General features: G+C 43.2%; 3 protein-coding genes across 4 annotated transcripts; 1 reads left to right on the top strand and 2 right to left on the bottom strand.

Annotated features, from left to right (window-relative positions):
- Positions 1-260: 260 nt before the first annotated feature.
- LOC138207224 (protein-tyrosine kinase 2-beta-like) lies at positions 261-12,068 on the bottom strand. Its single transcript, XM_069164317.1, has 31 exons — positions 11,980-12,068; positions 10,649-10,704; positions 10,135-10,543; positions 9,131-9,309; positions 8,958-9,045; positions 8,683-8,762; positions 8,537-8,599; positions 8,132-8,186; positions 7,861-8,001; positions 7,530-7,601; positions 7,328-7,429; positions 6,847-6,964; positions 6,588-6,627; positions 6,257-6,282; positions 6,071-6,118; positions 5,800-5,894; positions 5,534-5,615; positions 4,961-5,061; positions 4,719-4,834; positions 4,383-4,483; positions 4,185-4,274; positions 3,501-3,705; positions 3,290-3,395; positions 2,946-2,993; positions 2,348-2,467; positions 2,030-2,062; positions 1,765-1,789; positions 1,385-1,425; positions 1,127-1,261; positions 822-902; positions 261-551 (listed from the first exon to the last, which is right to left on the bottom strand). The coding sequence occupies exons 3-31, from the start codon at positions 10,336-10,338 to the stop codon at positions 315-317; spliced, it is 2,832 nt and encodes a 943-aa protein (XP_069020418.1). The 5' UTR covers positions 10,339-10,543; positions 10,649-10,704; positions 11,980-12,068; the 3' UTR covers positions 261-314.
- Positions 11,835-13,828, top strand: n6amt1 (N-6 adenine-specific DNA methyltransferase 1). The gene is made up of 7 exons (XM_069164323.1): positions 11,835-12,101; positions 12,172-12,258; positions 12,368-12,458; positions 12,554-12,637; positions 12,735-12,876; positions 12,967-13,078; positions 13,197-13,828. The coding sequence occupies exons 1-7, from the start codon at positions 11,965-11,967 to the stop codon at positions 13,198-13,200; spliced, it is 657 nt and encodes a 218-aa protein (XP_069020424.1). The 5' UTR covers positions 11,835-11,964; the 3' UTR covers positions 13,201-13,828.
- A 687-nt stretch (positions 13,829-14,515) lies between these two features.
- On the bottom strand, positions 14,516-22,091 carry LOC138207225 (ETS translocation variant 5-like). Of its 2 annotated transcripts, none has more exons than XM_069164319.1 (13): positions 22,009-22,091; positions 19,945-20,010; positions 19,742-19,826; positions 18,939-18,986; positions 18,752-18,802; positions 17,835-17,943; positions 17,451-17,738; positions 17,079-17,356; positions 16,846-16,911; positions 16,696-16,764; positions 16,465-16,616; positions 16,196-16,297; positions 14,516-16,045 (listed from the first exon to the last, which is right to left on the bottom strand). In XM_069164319.1, exons 2-13 carry the CDS (start codon positions 19,990-19,992, stop codon positions 15,812-15,814), a joined length of 1,530 nt encoding a protein of 509 aa, XP_069020420.1. In that variant the 5' UTR covers positions 19,993-20,010; positions 22,009-22,091; the 3' UTR covers positions 14,516-15,811. The 2 variants fall into 2 exon arrangements, with proteins under 2 accessions (XP_069020420.1, XP_069020421.1); XM_069164320.1 differs by having other exon boundaries at positions 16,190-16,297; positions 22,009-22,089.
- Between the last annotated feature and the right edge of the window lie 1,535 nt (positions 22,092-23,626).

Genomic DNA, 23,626 nt, shown 5'->3' with positions numbered 1-23,626 from the left:
TTGTTTTAACATAAAAATGTCTTTGCAGTACAAAAGGAGAAAAAAACCAAACATGTTGCAGAATATCATGCCTTTAATAATAAAAAAATAAAAGATTAAAAAATACAAACATTATTGCTTGAATGTTTTGCGGTAGTTTGTCCATATTCTGTTTAGTTTATTTAAACATTTTTCAGTAGCAGTTACAGCAGCTTCCCCCCCCCCCCCCCCCCCCCCGAGTTCACACAGGAAAGACCACCCCCATCCCCCCCCCTGCCCCCCTCCTCATCCATCCTATATTTACTGTCCATGCGATTACCAGTGGGCTCTCCTCTTCATTCGTCTTCTTCATCTTGTGACTGAGGTCTGGGCTTGGCCAGGTTGGCCCTGACTCGAGCCTGGTCCACAGCATCCAGCAGGTTTTTGGAGTCCAGAGCCAGAGTGTGAGCGGCCGCCAGCATCTGGAGCTGACACTCCTCCTTCAGCGAGGTTATGGAGTTCTGCTGGGCCAGTCGCATCTTGTTGATCAGATGTTCCAAGTCCTTGTTCAGCAGCTTCTTCGTGCCCTCGATCTGAGACGCAGAGGAGAGAAGGTCACACGAACTCGATGTCACTAACGCTGCAGTATGTTTTATAGCATAAATACTGCACGAATAAGGATCGTAGGTATTATTTTTCATCAATAAATACTTTGGTTGAAACTGATTTCTCTCGTATTTTATGTTCTACAAGCTCCTAAATCTTGATGAATAAATGATCACCAGTAAAATAGGTTATTTTCAACAAAACGACGGCACCAGAACCGATCTATCGACGGCCTGCACACACAGTCACACACCGACCTCTGTGGTGATGGAGCAGTGCAGGGAGGGCAGGATCTCGTCGACGCTCTGAATCAGGCTGCGGAGGGTGATGCCCACTGCCTGAAGGTGGACGGAGGAGGTGGAGGGGTGAGACGGGGAGGACAGGACAGGACAGGAGAAGACGGTAGGAGGAGACAAGGTGGGAGATAGAGAACGTAAACTGGAAACTCGCATTGTTACTCCATCAGCTGATAAAAGAGTCTGAAATCTTGCAGTGACTCAGCGGCGCCCTCTCCTGTTCAGACGCTCTTTACGTCTGATACAGAAAACAATAATGAGCCCACCTTGACGGCTTTGGGATACTCGGAGGCGGGCAGGGTGTTGACGTCGTTCTTCAGCTGGACCACCTGCTTCACCATCGCCATGACGTTGGTGTAAACCTGATCATCTGATCGGTCCAGCTCAGCTGTGGGCCGAGACTGCAACGGGACGTATTTATTAGTTTTTAATATCAACATCAGCTTTGTTGGTGTTTTCTGATGCGAATAATTAAATACAGTATTTTTTTTTTTTTTATATATATAATTGTAGAGGAGTTTTACCTGTAAGACTGCAGGAGGCGCTGGGGGTTTCACTGGAGGACCTGAAACACACAAGTAATGCACATAAGTACATTTTGTACACACATTTTCTGTACATATATATATGTACAATGTGAGGAAAGATACATTTTGCGTAATAGTTAGCAGAATATTGTCAAAATATGTATAATTTCCTCTTTACAGTATGATTACTAACGTTTAGATGTTTTTCGACATGTTTCCTAAATGCTGTGATGAACATTTTAAAACCGTTCATGCTGTGTATTTATATTCTCTATATGCTTGTCAATTACAGTGTATTTTTTTTTATTTCTATGCTTTTTCTTTGTCCTTTTCTGCACCATGCTGCTGGTCTAAGAAGGCAAACAGCTTGGACCTACCATTTTCTGGACTGTTTTCAGGAGGCTGCAAAAAACAGAGAAGGAAGAAAACTATTATTTGAACCGCTTTGAGCAGTTTTAAATGCTTTGGTCGGGTAGAAGGACGGGAAAAGAGTCTTTTCTGAGGTGAAGGAGCTGAAGGACCCAGAGGAAGTACATTTAACCTAATTCCTCATGGCTGATCAATCAAACCACTTATTTATGGTTGGACCACAAAAGCTAAATATAGCAGTAAAATTAGCAAAAGAGGAAATAGTCAGTGTACCTTGATTTGTGAGTCCAGTCGCACAACAGGATCCTACACAGACACACAACGTGGAAGACATTTAAAACAGGCTTCAGTGCGGAGACGATCATTTGGTGTGTTTGCATCATGGACATCCAGTTACTTAAGGTTTCCAAAGATCTTCTGCTGGACACTCTGACTAATATCATTTCGTCACACTCAAAAAAACACAAACAGCTAACTTTGTTTCATGTGTGTGTGTGTGTGTGTGTGTGTGTGTGTGTGTGTGTGTGTGTGTGTGTGTGTGTGTGTGTGTGTGTGTGTTGTGTGTGTGTGTGTTTGTGTGCGATCTCTCACCAGTTGTCGCTCCTCCTTCTCCAGCCACTGTTTGTCCATCTGCATCTCTCTTCTTTGTCTTTGTAAAGTGTCCTCCACTCTCTCTTTCTCCCACATTGACCTGCTGTCCCTGTCTGGTGCCTACACACAAACACAAACACACAAACACACACACACAACCTTTAAATGTCTATGTATGTATATAACATTAGAACTTGTTGTGAAACTTCACATCAGTGTCATATTAAAACTGACCTATTTCCCCTAAAACCTTTAGTCACATGGTTCAGTTTGCTTTCATCCATGTTGTGGCTTTTTACACTCTGGCCTGAAAAGCCGTCCCAAAGTTGACACCACAGAACATGACTCAGTGACAAACTTCCCTGTCGTGATGTGACGTAACTTGAGAGGTTCCCTAATGGCCTTTTACCGACAATCTACTGACGCTGACATAAAGCAATTTCATGCCAGGATTGCCAATTCAAATATTTACAAACTTAGAGCATTTATAGAGTATTTTCTCTCTTTCTTCGAGGGGAGTTGAAGCAGGCCAATTGAAATAGGTCAGTTCAATCCGTATTTGTGGACATGTGTAGTGTATCTGTGTGAGTTTGGACACCTGTCTGTGTGTGGCCCGAGGAAGCGTGCAGCCTTGTATCCGGGACGGCTGGTGAGAGACAAAGAAAAAAGAGAGCACATGTAATTTATTTAAAGTTTGTCAGGCGCAGCGTCACTGAAGAAAATGAGCAATGCAGCTGCTGAGTCAGAGCCTCGTGGTATTAAACTTTCAAAATGTGCTATGACTCAACAAAAAAAAAATCTGATATTTCACCATGAAGTTCTGCATACTGAGCAGGAACTCTGTCTGACTGCAGCTTCTACAAACTGTTTACACACTGTGAACTCAGCTCTTCTTCATATTGACATGGTGTGTGTGTGTGTGTGTGTGTGTGTGTGAGGTACCTTGGGAGGAGCCTCTGTGTGGTTGGGATCAAATATTGCTGGGATGGAGCGTGATCTGTCTCGCCTGTGCTCGGTCTCCTCCTTCACCTCTATCCTGTGGATCTCGCTATCAAACACACACGGACGTCATTTAGAGTGTGTGCGCACAACAAACCAGCACATTAAATTAGGTGCAGTAATAACGTGTGCAGGTGTGTGAGCGTCGGAGCACCTGATGGAGCAGACGAGCTGGCTGAAGGTGGGCCGGCCGTGCGGCTCGTAGGCCCAGCAGCGGGTGAGCTGGGCGTAGACGGCGGGCGGGCAGAACTGCGGTTTGTGGAGTCGAACTCCCGACTCCAGCTGGTGGATCACCTGCCCGTTCTCCAGCCAGGAGAACGGCTGCTGGGCCAACGAGAAGATCTCCCACACACACACAGCTGCTCAAACACACACACACACACACACACACACACACACACGATCAGTTCCAAATTTAAAAAAAAAAAAAAATGAAATCTCACAAAAGTTGAGATTCCCCTTTAAGATTGTAATTCTTTCTTTTAAAAAGAAATATCATGAAATAACAAGTTTGATCATCTCTCTGTTAGTGTGAATAACATATCTCTTTGGACATGCTTTTTAAAATGCATTATTTAAGCTAAGCACTAAAAAAAAAAAAAAAAAAAGTCCTAGCAAGCTCTTCGGTCTGTGGTAATTCTGCAAAAAATATTAGAAACCTCAACACAACCTGCAGCCTCAAGAATTGAGATTCAACTCCTGTCTCGGTGAAGTTCTCACGTTGCACAGCGGGAAGACTAATTTAAAGACATTTGACACCTTTCTGGTTGACTAAATGCTTCTATTTGTGTTCAGAGAAGTTTGCATGTGTGTGTTCAGAGAGGTGTGTTCTTCTCACCAAACATCCAGACGTCACTGGCTGCGGTGAAGCGTCGGAAGTTGATGGATTCAGGCGCCATCCATTTGATCGGTAACCGACTGACTGAAGCTGCAAACAGAAGAAAAGAGGTGTTTCACAAGAAAAAGAACAGAAACAGAGACTTGATGTGTATTTTTACCTTCAGTTTAAAATGTGTGTGTGTGTGTGTGTGTGTACCTTTATAATACTCTTGATCTTCAACATAGCGAGACAGGCCGAAGTCTCCGAGCTTAACGCATTCAGGAGACGCCACCAAGACATTTCTCACTGCTATATCTCTGCAGCACACACACACACACACACACACACACACGCACACACACACACACACACACAGAGCAGAAACAACACAGCAAAGAAAAGACAAGACGAACATTAAAGGAACAGTTCACACCAAAAATAAATCTTCAGGTCAAAATTTCTTTTTTTCAGTAACTCATTGGAGAGACTTGATATTTGTTTTCACTCCATCCTGCCTGTTTGTAGAAAATGTGTTATAAATATTTATGTTACCTGTGCACCATATTCAGTCCCTCCAGGTAAGCCAAGGCTTTGCAGATTTGCAGACAGTACAGGATTAATGTTGCTGTTGTCAGGCTGTACTGCTGCTCCACCAGATAGTTCCCCAGCTGTCAGGGAAATAAACACATCTACTTTTTACAAGACGACAGTGTTGTTTTTTTGTTTTGTTTATTTCTGAATGAATGCAGTGGATCGTCAGCCGGATAACGAGCAGCACAAACACAAAAACACACCTCTCCATGTTCGTAGAGCTCCATGATAATCCAGACAGGATCGACCTCGATGACTCCGATGAGACGCACGATGTGAGGATGATCAAGATTTTTCATCAAACCTGCAACAGACAGAGCGATATGCATCGGATCTCTAAAATATCACATTTTATACTGATTTCATAGCAGAGAGAGAAAATGACATTTTTCAAGGAAAATCTTTGAATATGAATCACCCCGAGGCTTTACCTAAACCAAACTCAGGACAGATTTTGACTTTCAAAACTAAATCATCAGTGTTAGTTTGTCATGTGTGTCTCGCTCGTTGACGCTGCTGCACGTGATGAACACTGTGGTTTCCAGTCCACCACAGCTTAAGCTGTTGCACAAAGCCACATGCAGGCAACAGGAAGTCGACTACAGCAGTGTTCAGGCTGTTGAAACCTTTAAATATTCTGAACTAAGATGCTTGTTTCTGTTTTACGTCTGAGACAGTTCAAGTTTTACAACAGAATGTCTAATAACGGAAGAGAACGTGCACCGAAAAAAAAAATCTTAAAAAGGAAACAATCAGTGCAGCGGCCACAAACTCACCAGCTTCACTGAGGAACTTCTCCTTTACATCACCTGAGCAGTCCTTACACGTTTTGATTGCCACATGGATCCTCTCCCCTGTCTGCACATACACATACGTGTTGTAGTAAGGTATCAAGTTTGGGGGGGAAAAACAAAAAAGCTTGAGCACAAACAATTTACTGTACAGAAAAATAGACGTTTGTGGTACATTTACAGCAGAAGGAGAACAATACAGTTCATTTAGAGACTTAGAGTGATGCTTTGTGGGCAACAGATGAACTCACATGGCTTTTATAAACTCCATCATGAACCTCTCCAAAGAATCCTTCACCCAGGATCCGACCCACAACAACTTCCTCTCTGGAGATCCTGTGCTTCTCTGAACACAAAAACATTAAGGAACAAACTGAAAGAAATGTAATAAATCTCGAGACTATCCAAGCAAAACAACAACATGAAATTAAATTTGTATCCCTGAAAACAAAGATGTGCATGTGACTAATATATTATAAAGCCAAATAATTTAACTAGAACAAAATCTTAAACACTACTCACCACCACACTCTGTGTTGCCTTCTGGGATTTCAGCATAAATATCAGAACCTGAATTTCAAGAAAAATGTCCAACTTGTAGGGGATTACTTAGCAAATTGCTCTTCTGCTTGAAAAATGATAAATTATTGTGTTCAAAGTGAAAAATTAAACATTCAGGAGGCAGAAAGAAACCAGATGTACTTATACCTTTACCAGGACCTCTTTGAGCACCACTGAAAGATAAACAGAGAACATGAAAGTTGGATTTTTTTTTTTTTTTAATTTTTAATTTTTTAAAGCTAGCAGTCAATCAGCCTGTTTCCAGCTGTGCTTTAACATCTGTGACACTTTGGTAAAGCAGAAAAAAAAACATCTGAAGAAAATGAATGCAGAAAAAGGAAGAGCAGGGTGTGAAAACAGAAAATAGTCATTTCGCTTCACCCACACTTTTTACCCTCAGCTTCCACCAGTTTACCACCACAGTGGAAAAAACATTTAACAACATTTTAAAAAAAAACACACAACTCATCACACTCACCAGTTTGGGATGTCAGGGAGTTTCAGTCTTGGGTCTCTCCCTAAAAAAAAATATTTTTTTTTTTACTTGGAGTTAGGCCTAAAAATAAAAAGGGACCATTTCATGTTTTTAGACTTGGTTTAATTCTATTATTTAAGATGAGAAGAAAGTGAATGCATCAGTGAATTTGGTGTTTAAGTTCATCGTAAGCCATTTTTAATGAAAGCCAAATGTACAAAAGTAAACCGGGTTGGTGAGCAATAGATGATTGTTTCTGTACCTTTGCTGGGCCTGATAATTAGCGACCTCTCGGTGCTGCTTTCCAGTCGACAATAGCCATCAATCAGGTCAGCCATATTTTCCGCAACGGCCAGGGAAGAAGTGTTCACTGAGAACGGCTTTTGAGGTTGAAGAAGCAAAGATACGAACATATTTGTGATAAAACATTTTCATACAGTAACCTCATTTGACTCGTCCTTAAAGTACAACTCAACAATCCAGATCACGATTACCGCGTGTTAAAAGCGAAGCTGAAACAAGATGAAACAAATCTTGCACAAGAGTCAGGAAGTAGTCCTCGACTCAACTCTTCCCCCAGATACTTTCCACACTCACGAGGACACATATTTTCATTTCGGACTTTGTTTCGGGGTGTTTTTCACATAAAATTCAAATAAAAAAGAAAAAAGTGTTGATCTTCTCATCAAACCCTGAGTAAGAAAGTAAATGAGCACGTGTCTTATCAGGAGGTCTAGTGTCACCTGTTTGGTTCCTTCTATGTGCACAGTGAGCAGAGCCCGGCCGTCGCTCTCCGCAGAGCAGGAGATGCTGCGGACCTGAGAGAACTTGGCCAGACAGACGGGCTGCAAAAGAGACAAAAGACATATACATGAAGAGGGAATAAACAAGACAAAGACTTCCTGTGACACTTGATGAAAAGGTGAAGAGAGACTTTAAGCTCACTGTTGAGTTGTCAGTTTGTTGACTGATCCCTTCAGAGCTGATGACCAGGTCTATTGTCACACTCCAGCTGTGCTAAAGTAACAGGAAACACACATATAAAGGATCAGGTGCATATGCACAGGGCTCCAACGACATGAACAAATTAACAAAATAAATACAGTAAAACTACATAAGATGTGTAAGCGGAGACATTTTACGAAACAGGATATTCTGCAGTGAAACCAGCATCACGCCCATTTTCCACTTTACAAATTTAGTTGGAAGCACGGTGCAGTTGAGATGCATTTGATTTGTGAAAACCTTTGCACACATCAGGGTCTGCAGAGCTCACCACCAGCTGGCAGGCGAAGGTCTCGTGTGTGTAGCTGTAGCACTGAGCCAGAGTGGTGAAGAACTTCACCATACACTGGTCCTGGTTCAGAGTCGAGTAGCCCTGAAACGTCTGCTGGATCAGCCGGCGCAACTGCTTGGGCTGAAACACACACAGATGCACACAAACACAGACAAAACAAAAGAAAAAGTAATCACCTGAAAATAAATGTCTTTTTTTTTTTTTTTTTTTACGCAGGTTTAGTTAGAAAGCGTTTCTTTTGGCTCGCTACCTTCATGCTGTCGATGAGCTCTCTGGGAAAGAACAGGTCCAGTCCAACGTCCTTCCTTATGGAGGAACGGAGGAGACTCAGATCACCAGAACAACGCAAACACAAAGCAACACTTCCGTTGTTCAATTTTCTCTTCAAAAGCGCGAGAGCGCTCGCCTTCGTCTCTTTCAATGCCAACCACAGAACTACTATGGCATTTTATTGTTCCTCTTCACCTTCATATCAGGTCACAGATACCACATGAAATTTGTATTCTTGGAACTGGTGCACTTCGGTTAGACGGCTGACTAAAACTGTGTGAACTGCAGAGTTTGCGTTACTCTTCCGAAATTAAATACCACTAAAACCATGTATGGCAACAACAAAAAAATGGGTGAGACCACACGGCAATAACACTCGACTTACTCCAGGAGTTCAAAGTTGGACTTCTTCTCCAGCCCGTTTGGGTTCATGTCTTTGTAGAATCTCCTGCAAGCACAGAAACAGCCGTTGAAAACTTGTACAAACTGATGTCCTGTTTTACGCTCTGTGATGCAGGAGTCGTTCGTTACCTAATTTCCAGACAGCCGAGCTGTAGAGACATGCCATCGCTGACTTTTGAGGCATACCGCTGCATATAATCACTTCGTACCTGAGGAGAAACAGACTTTGTGTTGATTACAGCTAAATAAACCTAATCCTGATTCTAAAATAGATTCCAAGCATATGAAACTCTATAAAGAATATAATATAATATAATATAATATAATATAATATAATATAATATAATATAATATAATATAATATAATTAATTGTATAGTATTCTCAGAGTGACACATCACTGACCTGCAGGTAAAAGTAGAGCATTGTGGTTTTGTCTTCTTGGAACTTCTCCATGAAGTCTGACGGGATGTTTCTGATCCTCAGGTCATATCTGGCCAAACACACATCATGTTATTCTATTACTATCGTTGCACATATCTTCATATTAAAAACACGGATGTGATGGAGCTCCTGACCTCCACTCAGCCTCGAGGTGCTGCTGCTCGTAGCGCTGCGTGAGTTCAGACACGGTCAGGTCCGGGTGCAGCCAGTGGATCTCTGAGGACTTGAGGTGTTTGAGGAGGAGGCCGTAGCAGAGGTGGTGTTTTATCTCTGGACCCACGCAGCCGCTGGACAGCACCGTGCTGATGACCGTCTGGGACACAAATAATTGTAGAGCAGAGTCTCTGTTTTTTTTTTTGACCTTTTAAAATGTGATCAGTCACTTCCAAGTGTGTAGCAACACATGAACAAAAATCCTGCTGATACAATCTCAATGATGAGGGTTATCCTCATCAGCATTAACATATCTGCTTTGTGAAAAGGAAAAAAAAAATCTCACTTCCTTATTTATTTATTTTTTCCTAGAAAGTGCAGTGTAAGAAGGAACATCAGAAAAGACACCTGAGTATAGAAGTAACAGTGAAGTAAAGTCGAGAACGTTCAGCTACACTGGGCACTGCAGTGGACCACAGTAGAGTCCAACACTGGAGAGTAGAGTAGAATATAGTTGATAGTATAATAAGACTGCAGTCATGCATAGTAGAACATAGTAGAGTGCAGCTGGAGAGGAACCCCCAACAGAACCGTATAGAAAAGTACAGATCAGTATAGTCAGCTGCACACTAGAGCAAGTAAAGTAAAGTACAATGGAAAACATTACAGACGTGCACAGGAGAGCTGAGTATAGTCAGACACAGTACACAACAGGAAACAACAGCTTGATATATGTCAGTAGAGTACAGTATATTTGAGTAGAGTATGAATAAGTAAGAAGATCTTGATAGATGGACAACAATGACTGACAGAAACACGCAGGGCAGAAAGACATGACACTTATGAAATAAGGAAAAAAAACGGGAAATATGGTCAGCGAGGTGCTGATGTGACAGAAGTAGAATAAAGTAGAGTCAATAGTGGTGAGACTGGGGAAGAGTCCAGTAGATATCAGTAGAGTCCAGTAGAGTCCAGTAGAGTATACCTTCACAGTCCACCCCTCCTCGCAGCGGACCAGTTTGAAGTTCTTGCCCATGTTGGAGCTGTTGCTCAGGAAACACACTTTGATGATCTTCAGCGGGAAGATGCTTTCCTTGGCGACAGTTGCCGTGGGCGACGTGTCCGAGGTATCTGACTGACTGGTGGGAGACATGCTCCTCCAGGACAGGGTGCTGGTGTCTCCTGACATCACACGCGCAGCAAACGCACACACGCGCACACACACACACGCACACACACACACACACACACACACACACACACACACACACACACACACACACACACACACACAGGCGTGTACGCTACTGCACGTCCATGTCCGTCTCCGTTGTCACTCTGTTGCGTCCTTCATCCTCGACCGTGCCACACGTCCACGGAGGTGCACATCAAAGCTGGAGACGAAACCAGTTGGACGCAACAATGGACAACACAAATTAAAGAGGACATTCACGTCGGTGAAACGATTCGACTCCCGCTGCCGATCCTTCTGTACTCACCAGTCTTGCACAAGCTCCACGACTCGGCACAAGAACCGCACCGCCGGTCTCCGAACCTGTACACGACCCAGAGACAGAGACGGACCGTCTTCCCATTACTTTACGAAGTGCAGATTTCTTTCGTTTGTCCTCTTTGTCAGACTAACAGAGCGGACGCATCCGAAGCCGTGCGCTGAAGAGGAATCATGTCGGGTCTTAACGAAAGAGGAAACGCGACTGACGGGGCAAATAAGGAAGTTGAAGAGCAGCTACAGAAAAACTGAGAGGACTGATGAAACCGCCGCCTCCCCTCTCCCCTCCCTCCCCCCTCCCCCAATCTCACATGCAATGGCACAAGCCAGCATCGCACCACATGCCACTTCTTGAACTAGTCACTTCCTCTTCTAGACGTTAAACAGCAACAGGTGAAAACCGACATTTATGAGAGTTACTGACTCTTTAAAAAAAAAAGCAGCATTTTAAAAGAACTCCGAGTACAAAGTGAGAAATTACAGCCAAACTGTAGAAATCGATAATTATATGCGTGTTCCTTCATTAAAAGCTTGTTTTATGCATCACACTGACTCAGCGAGGTGCTGATGGAAAGTTCTCCGGCCGTCCGGTTTCAGAGCGCACGTCGGTGGTTTTGTTCTTCTGGTGAGTCTGAGGTGGAGTCGCAGACACTTTCTCATAACTCGAGAATTGATAAGATAAACATAGCAGACTTTCACACTGAGGTCAACTTCACTGCATAACTTTTTCTACAACTCAGCACCTGAACTGAGGACCAGAAGAGATTGCTGTGTTGAGCATGTGTGTGTTTTCTCCTCTGCAGACGACTTTCTGGACATTTCTTTGCCCTGTGGCAATAAATTATAATTTTTATGCAACGCAGGGAAGTTATATCATAAAGAACATATGACATTGAGACAGATTAGAGGAACATATCGTGGACTACTGAAAGACTTCACACATTTCAGTACTTTATATGAGGGTTAAACTTTAAAAAAACAAAAAAAAACATTTCAAAGAACACACAAACATTTCAGGAGCTATATTTCAAATTTGTTTGACTATTATACACTGAAACACAATCACTGTAATACTGTTTAAATATTTCCAACCTGTCACACACAAAGAAAAAGAAAAAAGAAGTCAAACAATTAATTTGAATATGACCGGAAATGACGTCACAGCACCGCGACAGTAACACAGGAAATGGGTAACCAAAACATCGCTTTAAAAAAAAAATAAAAAATAAAAAAAAAAAAGCCCGAGCACGCTTCTGACGTGACTTTCTTTTGCTAAATGTTGACTGTTGTGGGTTTGAAGTGAACATGTGCGCCGCTTACCCCACGCCGGTTTACTCCCACGCGGGACGGGGAGACTTCCGGGATGTTTACGAGCCGGCGGAGGACTCGTTCCTTCTGATGGACGCGCTGGAGAAAGACGCGGAGCGGCTGCAGCTGCTGAGGTACAGACGAAGCTCCTCCAAACTCAGTCATGTCTTCTTGAATTTAAATGCGCCTCTTCGCTGCTTCCAGCCCGGATGTGTGCGTGGAGGTGGGCAGCGGCTCCGGGGTGATGTCCGCCTTTCTGGCGTCCGTCGTCGGACCTTCAGCTCTTTATATGTGAGTTATTCTGATGTTTTGTCAGAAATTTCAGGCTATTAAACGTTTCTAAATGCAGATGTGTGTGTGTGTGTGTGTGTGTGTGTGTGTGTGTGTGTGTGTGTTTCAGCTGCACTGACGTGAATCCTGCAGCAGCTCGATGCACCGCAGCGACCTCTACCGGTAACAACGTGTCCCTGCAGCCGGTCATCACAGACCTGGTGAGACGTCATCATCATCATCATCATCATCAGCCCGGTGTTATTGTTTTGTGAATGACGGCTCATCCGGTGCCTTCTCCACCCTCGTCCCTCAGGTGGAGTGTCTCCTGCCTCGGCTGCGCGGCGAAGTGGACGTCCTCCTCTTCAACCCTCCCTACGTCGTGACGCCTCCGGAGGAGGTGACTCGGCCCGGCCCGACCCGACCCGGCCCGGCCCGGGCTCTCTGAAGTCCGGACGTGTCCGCCTGTCGTCAACTGGTTTGTTCTTCTCTCTCAGGTGGGCAGCAGAGGCGTCGAAGCTGCCTGGGCCGGTGGGGAGCGAGGCCGAGCGGTGACCGACAGGTTTCTTCCCCTGGTGACGCAGCTGCTGTCCAGCAAAGGCTTGTTTTACCTCGTTACCGTCGCCGAGAACGATCCGGGTTCGTTTGCCGACTTCCCTTCAACGACATCTCCGGTTTGAGGAAATCACCCGCGTGAAGAAGTTTGTTTACCCGTGTCTTTCTCGCCAGAGGAGATCGTCAGCTCGCTGGGTCGGTGCGGCCTGAAGGGAGAGTCGCGCGCGTCCACGAGAGCTGGAAACGAAAGGTTGTCTGTGCTGCGCTTCCACCGGCGCCAACGCAGGTAAACCGCCTCCGGCACATCCTGGTACTTCACAGAATAAAAACACAAACACGTGTCGTACCAACTCGGGAGGTTCATTCTTTTCACAAGCAGTTGAAATGTGCTCTTTAACTTCCAGGTGACGCCATCTGTCCTCTCCCAGTCTCTCGCTGCGACGTCATCGGGCGACGTTGAGTCCAGTGGGGGAGAGGTGGAGCGCCGACGGGTCACCGGGTCAGAGGGTCACCGGGTCACCGGGTCAGAGGGTCACCGGGTCACGCCTCAGGCAGAGTCAACCCAGACTCGGCTCCTTTCTCAGATGTCTACGACCGCCGGGGCTTTGAGGCTTAAATCACGTCCGTGTGTGATCTTGTAACGATGGATGTTTGTCTCACACACACACACACACACACACACACACACACACACACACCTCCCTCGGTTCCTGATCACGGAGTTGAAGCAGGCGCACAGCGGCCGTCTTTTACTTTCTTTCAGACTTTTTGAAGTGATGAAATAAAATAAAGACACAAACATCTGTGGAAATCTCTCAATAAAATGCAGAGAAAGTGACGGCCATCTGTCCTCCTCTTGTTTCTGTGGAGGCTCGAGGCCTCTGATTTTATCAAAGCACATGTTCTTTCACGGAAACCCTGAAATGTCCTTTTTTAAAACTCATTCAAAGTGACAAACTTAAAGACTTCAACTTAAAACCCTTATGCCAAGAAAACAGTATTTAACCAACAATTAAATGTACTGCAGCCAAAACCATTCAATCTCTATGAAAAGCCCATTTTTAGGTCACCCGAAAACCATATAAACGCGATATTCACTTTTACAAAATCAATTTAGCAAGTCATTTAAATGTTAAGCAACATCTGCACATAGTTCTACATATTTTAAACATCACAAACCTGTGAAAACAGAAGAATGAAGGCAGCAGGTATCAGGTGCTTCTTCCCCGTGCTGCTCCGCTCAGCTGACTGAGGAGCAACAAGTCCACGTGCAAAGAAAGTCCGCGAGGGATGCAAAACAACACTGCCCCCTGCTGCCAGAAGATCTTTAATGTCCTAAAACATCACCAGATGTTTAGTTGTACGAGAATCAAAAGGTGCCTTGAAGTTGGAAATCCATCAATTGTGCAGGTCAAAGTCTGTTTATTCAAAATCTGGACTATTAAGAGTTTCATCAGTTTAGCTGTTGATGCTGCAACAGATGGGACTCCAGCAACAAGGACTCCACCTGCCGCCGAGAAACATGCAGAAATCTGCCTTTAAAAAAAAAAACCCACATGGGAAAATGACATGATATGGAAATATAAGTCGCAGGAAATTCAGTTGCACATGGAAATCAGACATTTACGTTTGTACTACTTCACAGAAGAAATGACATAATACGGGTGAACACTGAAAAAGTGGGCAGGTTGTGTTTCAAAGTGGAGTCACAGTGAGGCTAAAGAAAAGAGTAAAATAGTTTATTGTATCAGTATAGATCAACAGAAGGCACACATACAGAATCTGAGGGTAGAAGTCACGCCAGTGTCAGTATCCCATAAAACCAAGTGATCATATAGCAAAATATACCATTACATTTCTATCTGCAGGACTCGTCGTTCCACCTCGGAGAGCTCATACAATACATTAGCAAGCAAATGCAGCCGTTTGCAAAAATATATTCATATATAATTATACATTTTTCTCTACACATCGAAGCAAATCAACTATACAAAATGCAGAAAACTATCTCAGTACATTAACCGGTGAGCCGTTTGTAAGAAAGTCCATGCTGATTATTAGCATCAGAGTGGCAGTATTACAGAATCAAAAATAGAAGCAGTACCTTTGTCATAAAACAGTTATAGGAAAAACTTACAAGTTCATATAATGCCAAAAATATTAGCTTTGAAAACAAGAAAAAGTACACAAAAGACATTTCACTATTCATGAATATAGGAGGATTATAAGGTCTGGAAAATACAAGTGTGTCCCTTTCAAGCAGTACGAGTTTCTAACCAAAAATATTGAGAAGTAAATTAGTAAAGGAGTGTCATGGCTTCAAGATACTTTTTGGTTGAAATACAGATCCCAGAGTTGACATACGCGAGGACGACAGCGACAGCCATGCTGAAAAATGACCGCTCACATAACGACTAGCAGGACTGTCAAAAAAATTCAAGGATTAAATGACACATTTTGAGTAAAAAGTTTTGTTGTGAGCATGAAGCTCAAAAACGTCTTATTATATTTGGGCAAGAAAAAGCTGAAATATTTCACAATTTAATATCTGGAGGCTTGTGTGCCAAATTACAGCTTTAATCTTGTACTTGTACTGTATCATGACTTTATAGCCTTCTTTTATAAAATTATAACTGTTCAATATTGACAAGTTCATCATAATTTTCTGAACTATTTGTAGTGTTCTTACTTTTTTCTCAAAATATGAAACTATTATTCTTGAAATCTTTTGTCTTTTTGCAGCAGCGGCCCTGAATGCATCGTAACACTTTATTCCAGATGAGTACTACAAAAGTTTGGGACAAGGAGATGTATTCTTTCGGAGGGGGAAGTTTAACAGTCTCAAGGATTCAGTGATTTTTCAGCCTCCGCTTAAATCATAATTTTACAAATAAAACTTGTGGCAAAAGAGACACTAAATTTTAAAGTAGGAATACATACTGACAACCTCGAACACTGCTCAGTAATTTTAGGTTCCACCTTTTGAAAAATAACTCCGTTCTCCTCCAGCTGCCAGAGTCTAATACGGGTAGCTGTCGGGGAAAGTCAGTCCCTGGATGCATTGTTCCCCTCCGTCCACCAGGTAAGGCCCCTCGTCCTCGTAGCTGGGCGGGGCGAGGCCGTCCTCCTCGCTGGGAGGGAGGATGGCGTCCGGGTCGGCCTTCAGACTCGGCCTCTGGTTGTCGGGGAAAGCCATGGAGAAAAGCGCCTCGGGGTTGCACACAAACTTGTAAACATACCTTTCCCCAGCCACCTGCACGAGCAACCAATCAGAGGAGAGGGAAGTCAGCAAAATAATTAAAGCAATCAAAAGTTGATCACATATAAAGATATTTGATCTTTTATGATGAATGTGTAACCACAGATAAGATTAGTGGAAGACAGAAGTGAAACCTGCCTTTACCTTCTGCATGATGCCCTTCTCGTAGTAGTACCGCAGTGAGCGGCTCAGCTTGTCGTAGTTCATGGCCGGCCGGTTCTTCTGCATCCCCCACAGTCGAGCCACCTGGACAGAACAAAAGAAAAAAAGACTCCATTAAAACATCCTGTTATGTGGGGGTTTGATTATTATTATAATAATTTAGAATATGTATTTTCTATTTCATTTTCAGCCTCTTTCAGTCTTTTTTTTTTTCACAATAAGTCCCACAAGAGGTTTTGGCAGCGGCTGACCTCTTCAGGATCGATCAGTTTAAACTCCATGTTGCGTCCCGTCCACACGATCAGGTGTCCGTTTGCCGGGTTGTCCAGCAGCGTGAGCAGGAACTGCCAGAGCTGCAGGGAGCCGCGGCGCTGGTACGGCAAACCCTCCTGCTTCACTTTACCTGGTTACAGAACAGTCATGTTTAGGTCGTTGCCTCCCAGCAGAAGTAACACCAACACTGGATAACGCTCGTGTCTTACCTTCCAGTCTCTCTGGCACAACACAGGTGTCGTCGTAGTACAAACGTGGCTCTCTGTCGTGACTAAATCCTGCGGGTTGAAATCATGAATATTTAGAAAAGTTGTGGCGGCTCAGACACAATATTTTAAACCCAAGACAATCAAACTCACCAGCAGTGTTACTCTGGAACAAAACTGAAGACTTCCCGAATGATGACGACTGGCAAGTTTGAACCTCTGGAAGACACAAAAGTAAAGAAGAATAAATGTGAGCACATGACGGATGACACGGATGGATGAAGCAGAATCCTAACACACACACACACACACACACACACACACACACACACACACACACACACACACACACACACACACACACACACACACACACACACACACACCTGAGTCGAAGCCAAAGTCTCTTGGTTCTTGTTTAATTGTGATGTGGTTGAAAGTGGTCTGGGACCGGGCCAGACCTGAACCAGGAGGCCCTGGCTCTGGATACCGTGGGTCCACCAGTTCCTGTTTGAAAGCCCGGGGGCCGAGGGGAACCAGGGGCTCTGACAGGTTGCGTTGGTACAGCGGCCGGCCATCGCGGCTCGAGGGGTGGTACGGTGTGTTGGCCGTCTTCTCCTGCGGGAGGAAGGACAAGCAGGGATCCGACAGCTGCCTCTGAAACCTGAAGTGTGGGAGAACACAAGTGGAGGTTTGAGGGATTCGAGTGGATTCTGTTTCCAGCTTAAAGCGTATAAAAGTAGTAGTTAGGAGCTCACCTTTGTTCTGTGTTGAAAGAAGCACCGGAGCAGCTGATGGGGGGGCGCGGCAGAGCAAACTGCCCGTTTCGGTTGGCCTGTGGGAGGTTGTGGTGGTGGTGGTGGTGGTGGTGGTGGTGGGAGGGGCTGAGGGTAGCAACGTGGCTCGGGGAACAATTATTGGTCAGCTGAGGGCTTGATGGCTGTAGCTGCCTCTGTAAGGGTGGAGGTCCAGCAGGATGAATGGAGCCACACTGCACCGCAGGCGAGGAGGCTGGAGTCAGAGATGGCTTGTGGTTGTCACAGGCACTGAGGAGAGGACAGGAAGCAGCCCTGAAGTCAGCCAGGGTTTCATACAAACGCTTACTCCATCTGTGTGATATTAGCGTCATTGTGATCAGGTACCTGTAACTGTAAAGGCACATGTCAGCCTGAGGCGATCTGCAGGGAGACAAGTCTTTGGACGGACTGGGCTCTCGCTTCACTTTGCTGGCAGGCGGTCCATGAAACATCACTGCAAACACACAAATAACAACCATTGTCTTCAGAAGAGGAACTCAAATTAGACTGCACACAAATGAGTGTTTTCTGATGCCGTAGGGACGTTGTAGTCATGTGCATCTCTGCTCGCCACTGTGACACCAGACAGCAGAAAAATCTGGCAATTTGAAGATGCTACACATAACAAAAGTCGTAATTTTCCATATTGTTGCAAAAGTAGAAACATGGTGGTGAAGTTTTAACAAATTGAGTCTCAAAAAGAATTAAAAAACTGAAAGTCTGGAGCGCCCCTTTCCATTGTGGGGTTTATTGGTTGCATGTTTGTGCAGCAGGTCTCACAGGAGACATTAAATTAATTGTCAAAAGTGAAGCAGCTGAAACATCCAGTACTCCTTGGAGTGGGTCAAGCCCTTCATCCTACAGCTCCCATGATGCAAACATCTTTTCTCTTGACAACGCCAGGGAGAAAACCTCCTATCTGATTTCAGCCTTCCTGGAATCTGCAGTGACGACATCGCTAATGTTTCCTTCCTCCGTCAGCTTTATTGTCTCAACCTGGACTCCTTCTGTTGGAGCAGCTATCATTACAACAGTCATAAAAAACAGCAGTGCTCAATGTACTATTTCCTCACATCTTATCTTATCGGTGATATTTTTAAAGTACAGGTGCAGTCCCTGAAAGTCTGTTTTTATACCCCGCCCCGCCCATGTCATCGGGACATCGATGCATAAATAATGTGTGTTAGTCTCCAAAATATTCGCTCCCTGCTGCACGAGTCGGAGAGCTCTCTATAAACGTTAGAGGAGAAGCAGCTACTCACAGTTATTCGACTGGAAATCTGGGACAAACTGCTCGTCGTCAGGAACCTGAGCTGTGGGAGGAAAAGGCAGGAAGTTAACTCACATCAAATATTCAGCCTACGATATTTTACAATTCAGGTAGTTAGTTACTCTTGAACACTCCTGAAGAGGAAGCGTGTTCGGTCACATGGAAGCAAAAAGTCTCACCTTCTGCGATCCATATTTCTTGGAGCTGGATTAGATCCTGAAAAAGATCTGCAAGACAGTCATAAAGATTATGTTAAAATGAAAGGTAACAACTTGCTAAAATAGCATTTTACTACCAGTAATATTATTGCATTTTCTTTTTCATTATCAGTCATTTAAAAATGCATTCATGTTTACTTGTCAAAGTATCTCATATGTCTGTAAGAGCAATTTAAGTCACTGTAACTATTGTGTATGTGTGGACTCAAACTAAATATGATGGGTTACTTCATGCTACTGCCAGTTACAAAAAATGTCATTTCCTAACTGCAGAAATTCCCATTTAGCAAAATTATTTGAAAAAAAAAAACCCTAAATTTCTTTCAGCTGCATATTGACATGTGATGGAAAGAAAAGATTTGTCTCTTCCTCTTGTTTGCATTGTGGATCCGGAAAGTCTCTTGTCAAGCAGGCTCCGAAAACTTTCCTTTGTTTTCTGTCTTATTTGCAAGTGATTCTTTCCGCATCTAATTGACGACTCCCCTGTGTCCTTATCTTGTGACCTACAACCAACTCTGCATTACCATACAAAAGCAGGTACAAAGGGAACGGGGGTGATGGTCGACTGTTTGTCTCACTGTACAAAAGCTGCCCTACGGAGGAGGGAAGGCCCCCTTCTCTTCTGGACACCTCTCTTTGAGGGTGCATGTATGTTCCTTCTTGCAAGAATAAATGTCCGATGTGTTTGATTTTGAACCGAGCCTCCGAGTAACTTTTCTGACAACGTGATAAACAGTTTCACATCCAGTTTGATGCTTACGTACCTTCTGTGTCCTGAGCCAGCTCTGTGTCCATGAACTTCCTCTTCCTGTCGCTGAGACATCTCTCTGCTTCCTCTGCGTGACATTTCTAGAACAACAGGGGAAAATAGACTTTTGTAATTTTTTTTTTTTTTTTTTAAATGAACAGGTTTATTATCAAAGTAACAATAAATGTATGATGTGTAAAAGCCATGTTTTAAACTCACACTCTCAGGGACCATAAAAGGGACCTGCTGGTCATAAAAGCCGTCCATGTTGTAGGAGTCCTCACTCTGGGATAAAGAAAGAGGAGTAGGAGAAATTATTGTATATCGTTTGAAACTCCTCTGGAAGCTCGCGGTAGAATAATTTCTCCATCAGCCTGAAGCATTGGCCTAATTAGTCTCCATTTTCCACCAAGACAACCCCTCCATCCATATAAGCATCATCCCTTTCATGTGACTGCACGCTATTGTTTTTCTAACCTCCATGACCCCCCACTGGAGGCTTTACAGTGGCTGTAAAAGCCCTGCTGTCAATGAAAGCGTTACGCAATCCCCAGTACGCGAGATGTGACGTGAGTACGAGCTGAAGGAGTCGCCGCTCTTCAGAAGAGTACACGATGCCAGTTTTCGAGGCCATAAAGAGACTGCAGCTGTACAGCTCAATTAAACGTGACGTCTTTTCCTTTAGCTGCGTCGTGATGGACTCCAGAGCTCTTCATCAGTGGGATAAAGCTAATCATTGATGTCTTTGGAGGAAATACTTGTTTTAATGTCGCAAAAACGAAAGATACAAGTCTAACTACTTCTTTAAAATATAAAAGTTGAGTAAAGCCTGCAGACTTTATTTAGTAGAAACATGACTGGGCTGTAGAGGAGATTCATCTTTAAACTGGTGCAACCACACATCGAGCACAAGGAGTACACTTTATGAGTGAACACACATTTTAGTAGTCAGTTAAAATATATAAACTATCATCTTTATAATAATGTATTTTTAGCATGAACTTCCATGTTACACTATAGTTTTTCCAGTGTTTTGTATTAACATTAGTTTCAAAGTTGTAAATTTATTATGCCACCAAAAATGGTTTAAGAAAAAGTCCAAAACTGAAAACAAATTTGTGTATAAGAAAGTTTGTATTTTTACTTCTTTCATCTGTCACCATTTGACGCCTTCCTCATATTTAACTGCTGTACTTGTATATAAATCCCTGAATATGAAGTAGCTCAAACCAGCTCCGCCTGCAGCAGCTACAACAGTAATACTTCACTATTAATAATCAAATGATGTCATATATTATAAGATATCAGTCAGAAGATTCAAAACCAGTATTTTTACCTTAATACTTTAATTAAATTTTACTATTAATAGCTATGTACGGTACTTTCACTAACGTAAAGCAGATTTTGCCTGCAAGACTTTTATTTATAATATTTTTACGACTGTCCTGCTCCTTTTGTTATTCTACTTTTTTTTTTAACATATATAAATTATTGTAATTAAAATACCTATTAAGACTCTCTCTTATTAAAATTCATTAAAACACATTTGTAAAAAGGTCATTTTGAAGCTCTTGCAGTGTGAGAGTAAAATTACACCAAGAATAAACCATTTAATAAGATATAGGTCCACTTTTACAGCTTAGTCGTAATTATAACGCAGCAAGGTTACAATTACATAAAGTGTCTCTTTGTCCTTGGAGGAGCTGCCGGAGGTAAACACGTTTCACTCCCACAGTTTGTTTAAGGAAACAACTAGAAGTTACGAAAGTTAACTTTATTTACTGCTACAACACCAATATGTTAGAATTCCTTTATGTTTTTTTGTGGGTTTTTTTGTGTTTACTGCAAATAAACATAACTTTAAATTGGAAGATTTGTGAATGGACTTTGGTGTGACGCACGGGAGCGAACAACACGGCTCGTGGGACGTCCTTGTTTTTCTCAATGAAATGAAACCTGATCCTCTCAGGAGGGGGGTGGAGGAGGGGGTGGAGGTGGGGGGTGGAGGGGGCACCAGCTCACCATTGATAAATTTGCCCCGGAGAACAGAGAAAGATTCCCGATGCCAGCAGGCAGGAGATGCACACCGGAACACGGAGCCGACGGAGGCACCGAAATGGACGCGGCGCTGCCTTTGATTTGCAGAAAATGGCGATCGCCTCCGAGCCCGTATCTGCTCTCCTCGCAGCCAGCAAACAAACCGATGCGTTCAGCGTTGATGTAATCAAAGCAACGCGAGCCCGCGCGTGTGAAACGATAGAATAACAATAATGCAAAACTCACGTGATGAGTGAAGTTTGTTGGCAAGAGTGAAAAACGACTTCGACGCAGTTTTCCTCGCCTACATCCCCTGCAGCTCCTCGAATAAACACTCGGCTCAGGATTTTTCTCAATGAAGAGCTCTAATAACTGCATCCGACCAGGGCACTGTGCTGCTCTGCTATTGGCTAGAAAGCAAAGCCAGTCAAAGGGCGAGCCAATCATCTTCGAGACTGCTCTGACGTCGGTGGCTTATGTTTTTTATGAATGGCTGCGTTTCATTCATGGATCCTCAGCTCTCTTAAAGTGCCAGAGCTGCCAGTCAATTATTAAATGAGTAAACAGATTCATAAATAAATACAAATGTACTTCTTAGTTCTACATGTAGATGTTTTTGGCTAATTAATTATCATATAATTAATACATTAATTAAATTAATTTGTTTGAGAATGTAGTTTAGCTCATATACGGAGTACAATTAACAAAAAGGTTACACATTTGATAATGGTAATCATCTTTCCTGCTGTAGGTTACCTGATCAAAAAAATAATAAATAAAACTTGAACCACTGAGCAGATTAATGGAAGACATTTTTCCTTACTTCCTAAAAAGCATTAGGTTTAAGATTGTTAGTTGGACAAAACAAGACATATGAAGACGTGAGTGATGTCTCTGGGAAGTTGTGGTGGGATCGTTTTACTCTAATCTCACACACTCCCTGGACCTGATGATACCTGGGGGGCCCGCAGGGGGATTTTTCTTGTGCATTTGTGTAACTGTTAAATTTGAGGTTTAATCCTCCGTCACACATGACTGTTTAAAGTCAATTCATCTCAGTGGGTGGCTCCACACGTTCTCACTTTTAATTCCACTTTGATCTCTTTCCGATTCATTACCGGCAGCTGCAGGGAGATCACCAAGCGCTCCACGTGATCATGGGATAAATCTCATACCGCACCTCCTCAACATAACTGATGGCTCTCCGCTATGGATGGAAATCTACGGCTATGCAAACACTGCAGTTTTCAACGCTTTGCTCCAAAACGGCCATAAGAGGATTAGAGTTCAGCAGCAGCTCTGATAAAAAAAAAAACCACAATGCAATCCTCCTTATTGACAAATAATATTAGAGCATATAATCACTGAATCAGAGCAGTTGTTGTTTCTGTGTGCCGGTTTGAGAAAGTTTTATAAATTGGAACACGGATTTATTTAAGTCTTTGCACTCCAAATTATACACATTTCTGCCAACTTTTTTTTTTTTTTTTTTAAAGACAACCCTGCAAAGACACATTGGCCTCGCAAACTGCAACGATCTGAAGCACTAAATGTATGACTTTGTAACTGTGGGGTCTTTTGCATTAAATCTATTTTTGCAGGATCATTGAAGAGAAAAGCAGCTGGAAAACAGGAAGGAAAGTCTGTCTGATAAGATGCAGAAAAGGTTAAAAAGTTGACATATGAGCATTGTTAGTTCTTACTTTTCAAAGTAGAAGTGCTGTCTTATGACTTCACACTGAGTGACCTGTTCAGGTGGCCGTTTTCTGCATTGTTTGTGTTCTACTTAGAAACTGCTCGATCAGCGTCGGGAGATGCCAGAACGGATCTGTGTGATAAAAAAAAAAAAAAAAAAAAAAAGTTC

Source organism: Embiotoca jacksoni, unplaced genomic scaffold, assembly GCF_022577435.1.
Source record: "Embiotoca jacksoni isolate LCO1_2020_lvr unplaced genomic scaffold, fEmbJac1.0.p SCAF_30, whole genome shotgun sequence".
Taxonomy (NCBI): domain Eukaryota; kingdom Metazoa; phylum Chordata; class Actinopteri; family Embiotocidae; genus Embiotoca; species Embiotoca jacksoni.
The sequence above is the reverse complement of the archived record's forward strand: the minus strand, read 5'-3'. Positions and strand labels throughout refer to the sequence as shown.

What these genes read in the sequence shown, in the direction of transcription:
- LOC138207224 (XM_069164317.1), bottom strand. Translation starts at nt 10,338, where the DNA reads ATGTCAGGAGACACCAGCACCCTGTCCTGGAGGAGCATGTCTCCCACC. An exon ending in AGGCAACACAGAGTGTGGTG is followed by an intron (nt 5,895 to 6,070) that starts GTGAGTAGTGTT and finishes TTTTGTGTTCAG; the next exon opens with AGAAGCACAGGATCTCCAGA. An exon ending in AGATCAAGAGTATTATAAAG is followed by an intron (nt 4,275 to 4,382) that starts GTACACACACAC and finishes TTCTGTTTGCAG; the next exon opens with CTTCAGTCAGTCGGTTACCG.
- n6amt1 (XM_069164323.1), top strand. Translation starts at nt 11,965, where the DNA reads ATGTGCGCCGCTTACCCCACGCCGGTTTACTCCCACGCGGGACGGGGA. An exon ending in GGACCTTCAGCTCTTTATAT is followed by an intron (nt 12,259 to 12,367) that starts GTGAGTTATTCT and finishes TGTGTGTTTCAG; the next exon opens with CTGCACTGACGTGAATCCTG. An exon ending in TCGTGACGCCTCCGGAGGAG is followed by an intron (nt 12,638 to 12,734) that starts GTGACTCGGCCC and finishes CTTCTCTCTCAG; the next exon opens with GTGGGCAGCAGAGGCGTCGA.
- LOC138207225 (XM_069164320.1), bottom strand. Translation starts at nt 19,992, where the DNA reads ATGGACGGCTTTTATGACCAGCAGGTCCCTTTTATGGTCCCTGAGAGT. An exon ending in GCTGGCTCAGGACACAGAAG is followed by an intron (nt 18,987 to 19,741) that starts GTACGTAAGCAT and finishes ACTGTCTTGCAG; the next exon opens with ATCTTTTTCAGGATCTAATC. An exon ending in AACTGATCGATCCTGAAGAG is followed by an intron (nt 16,298 to 16,464) that starts GTCAGCCGCTGC and finishes TGTTCTGTCCAG; the next exon opens with GTGGCTCGACTGTGGGGGAT.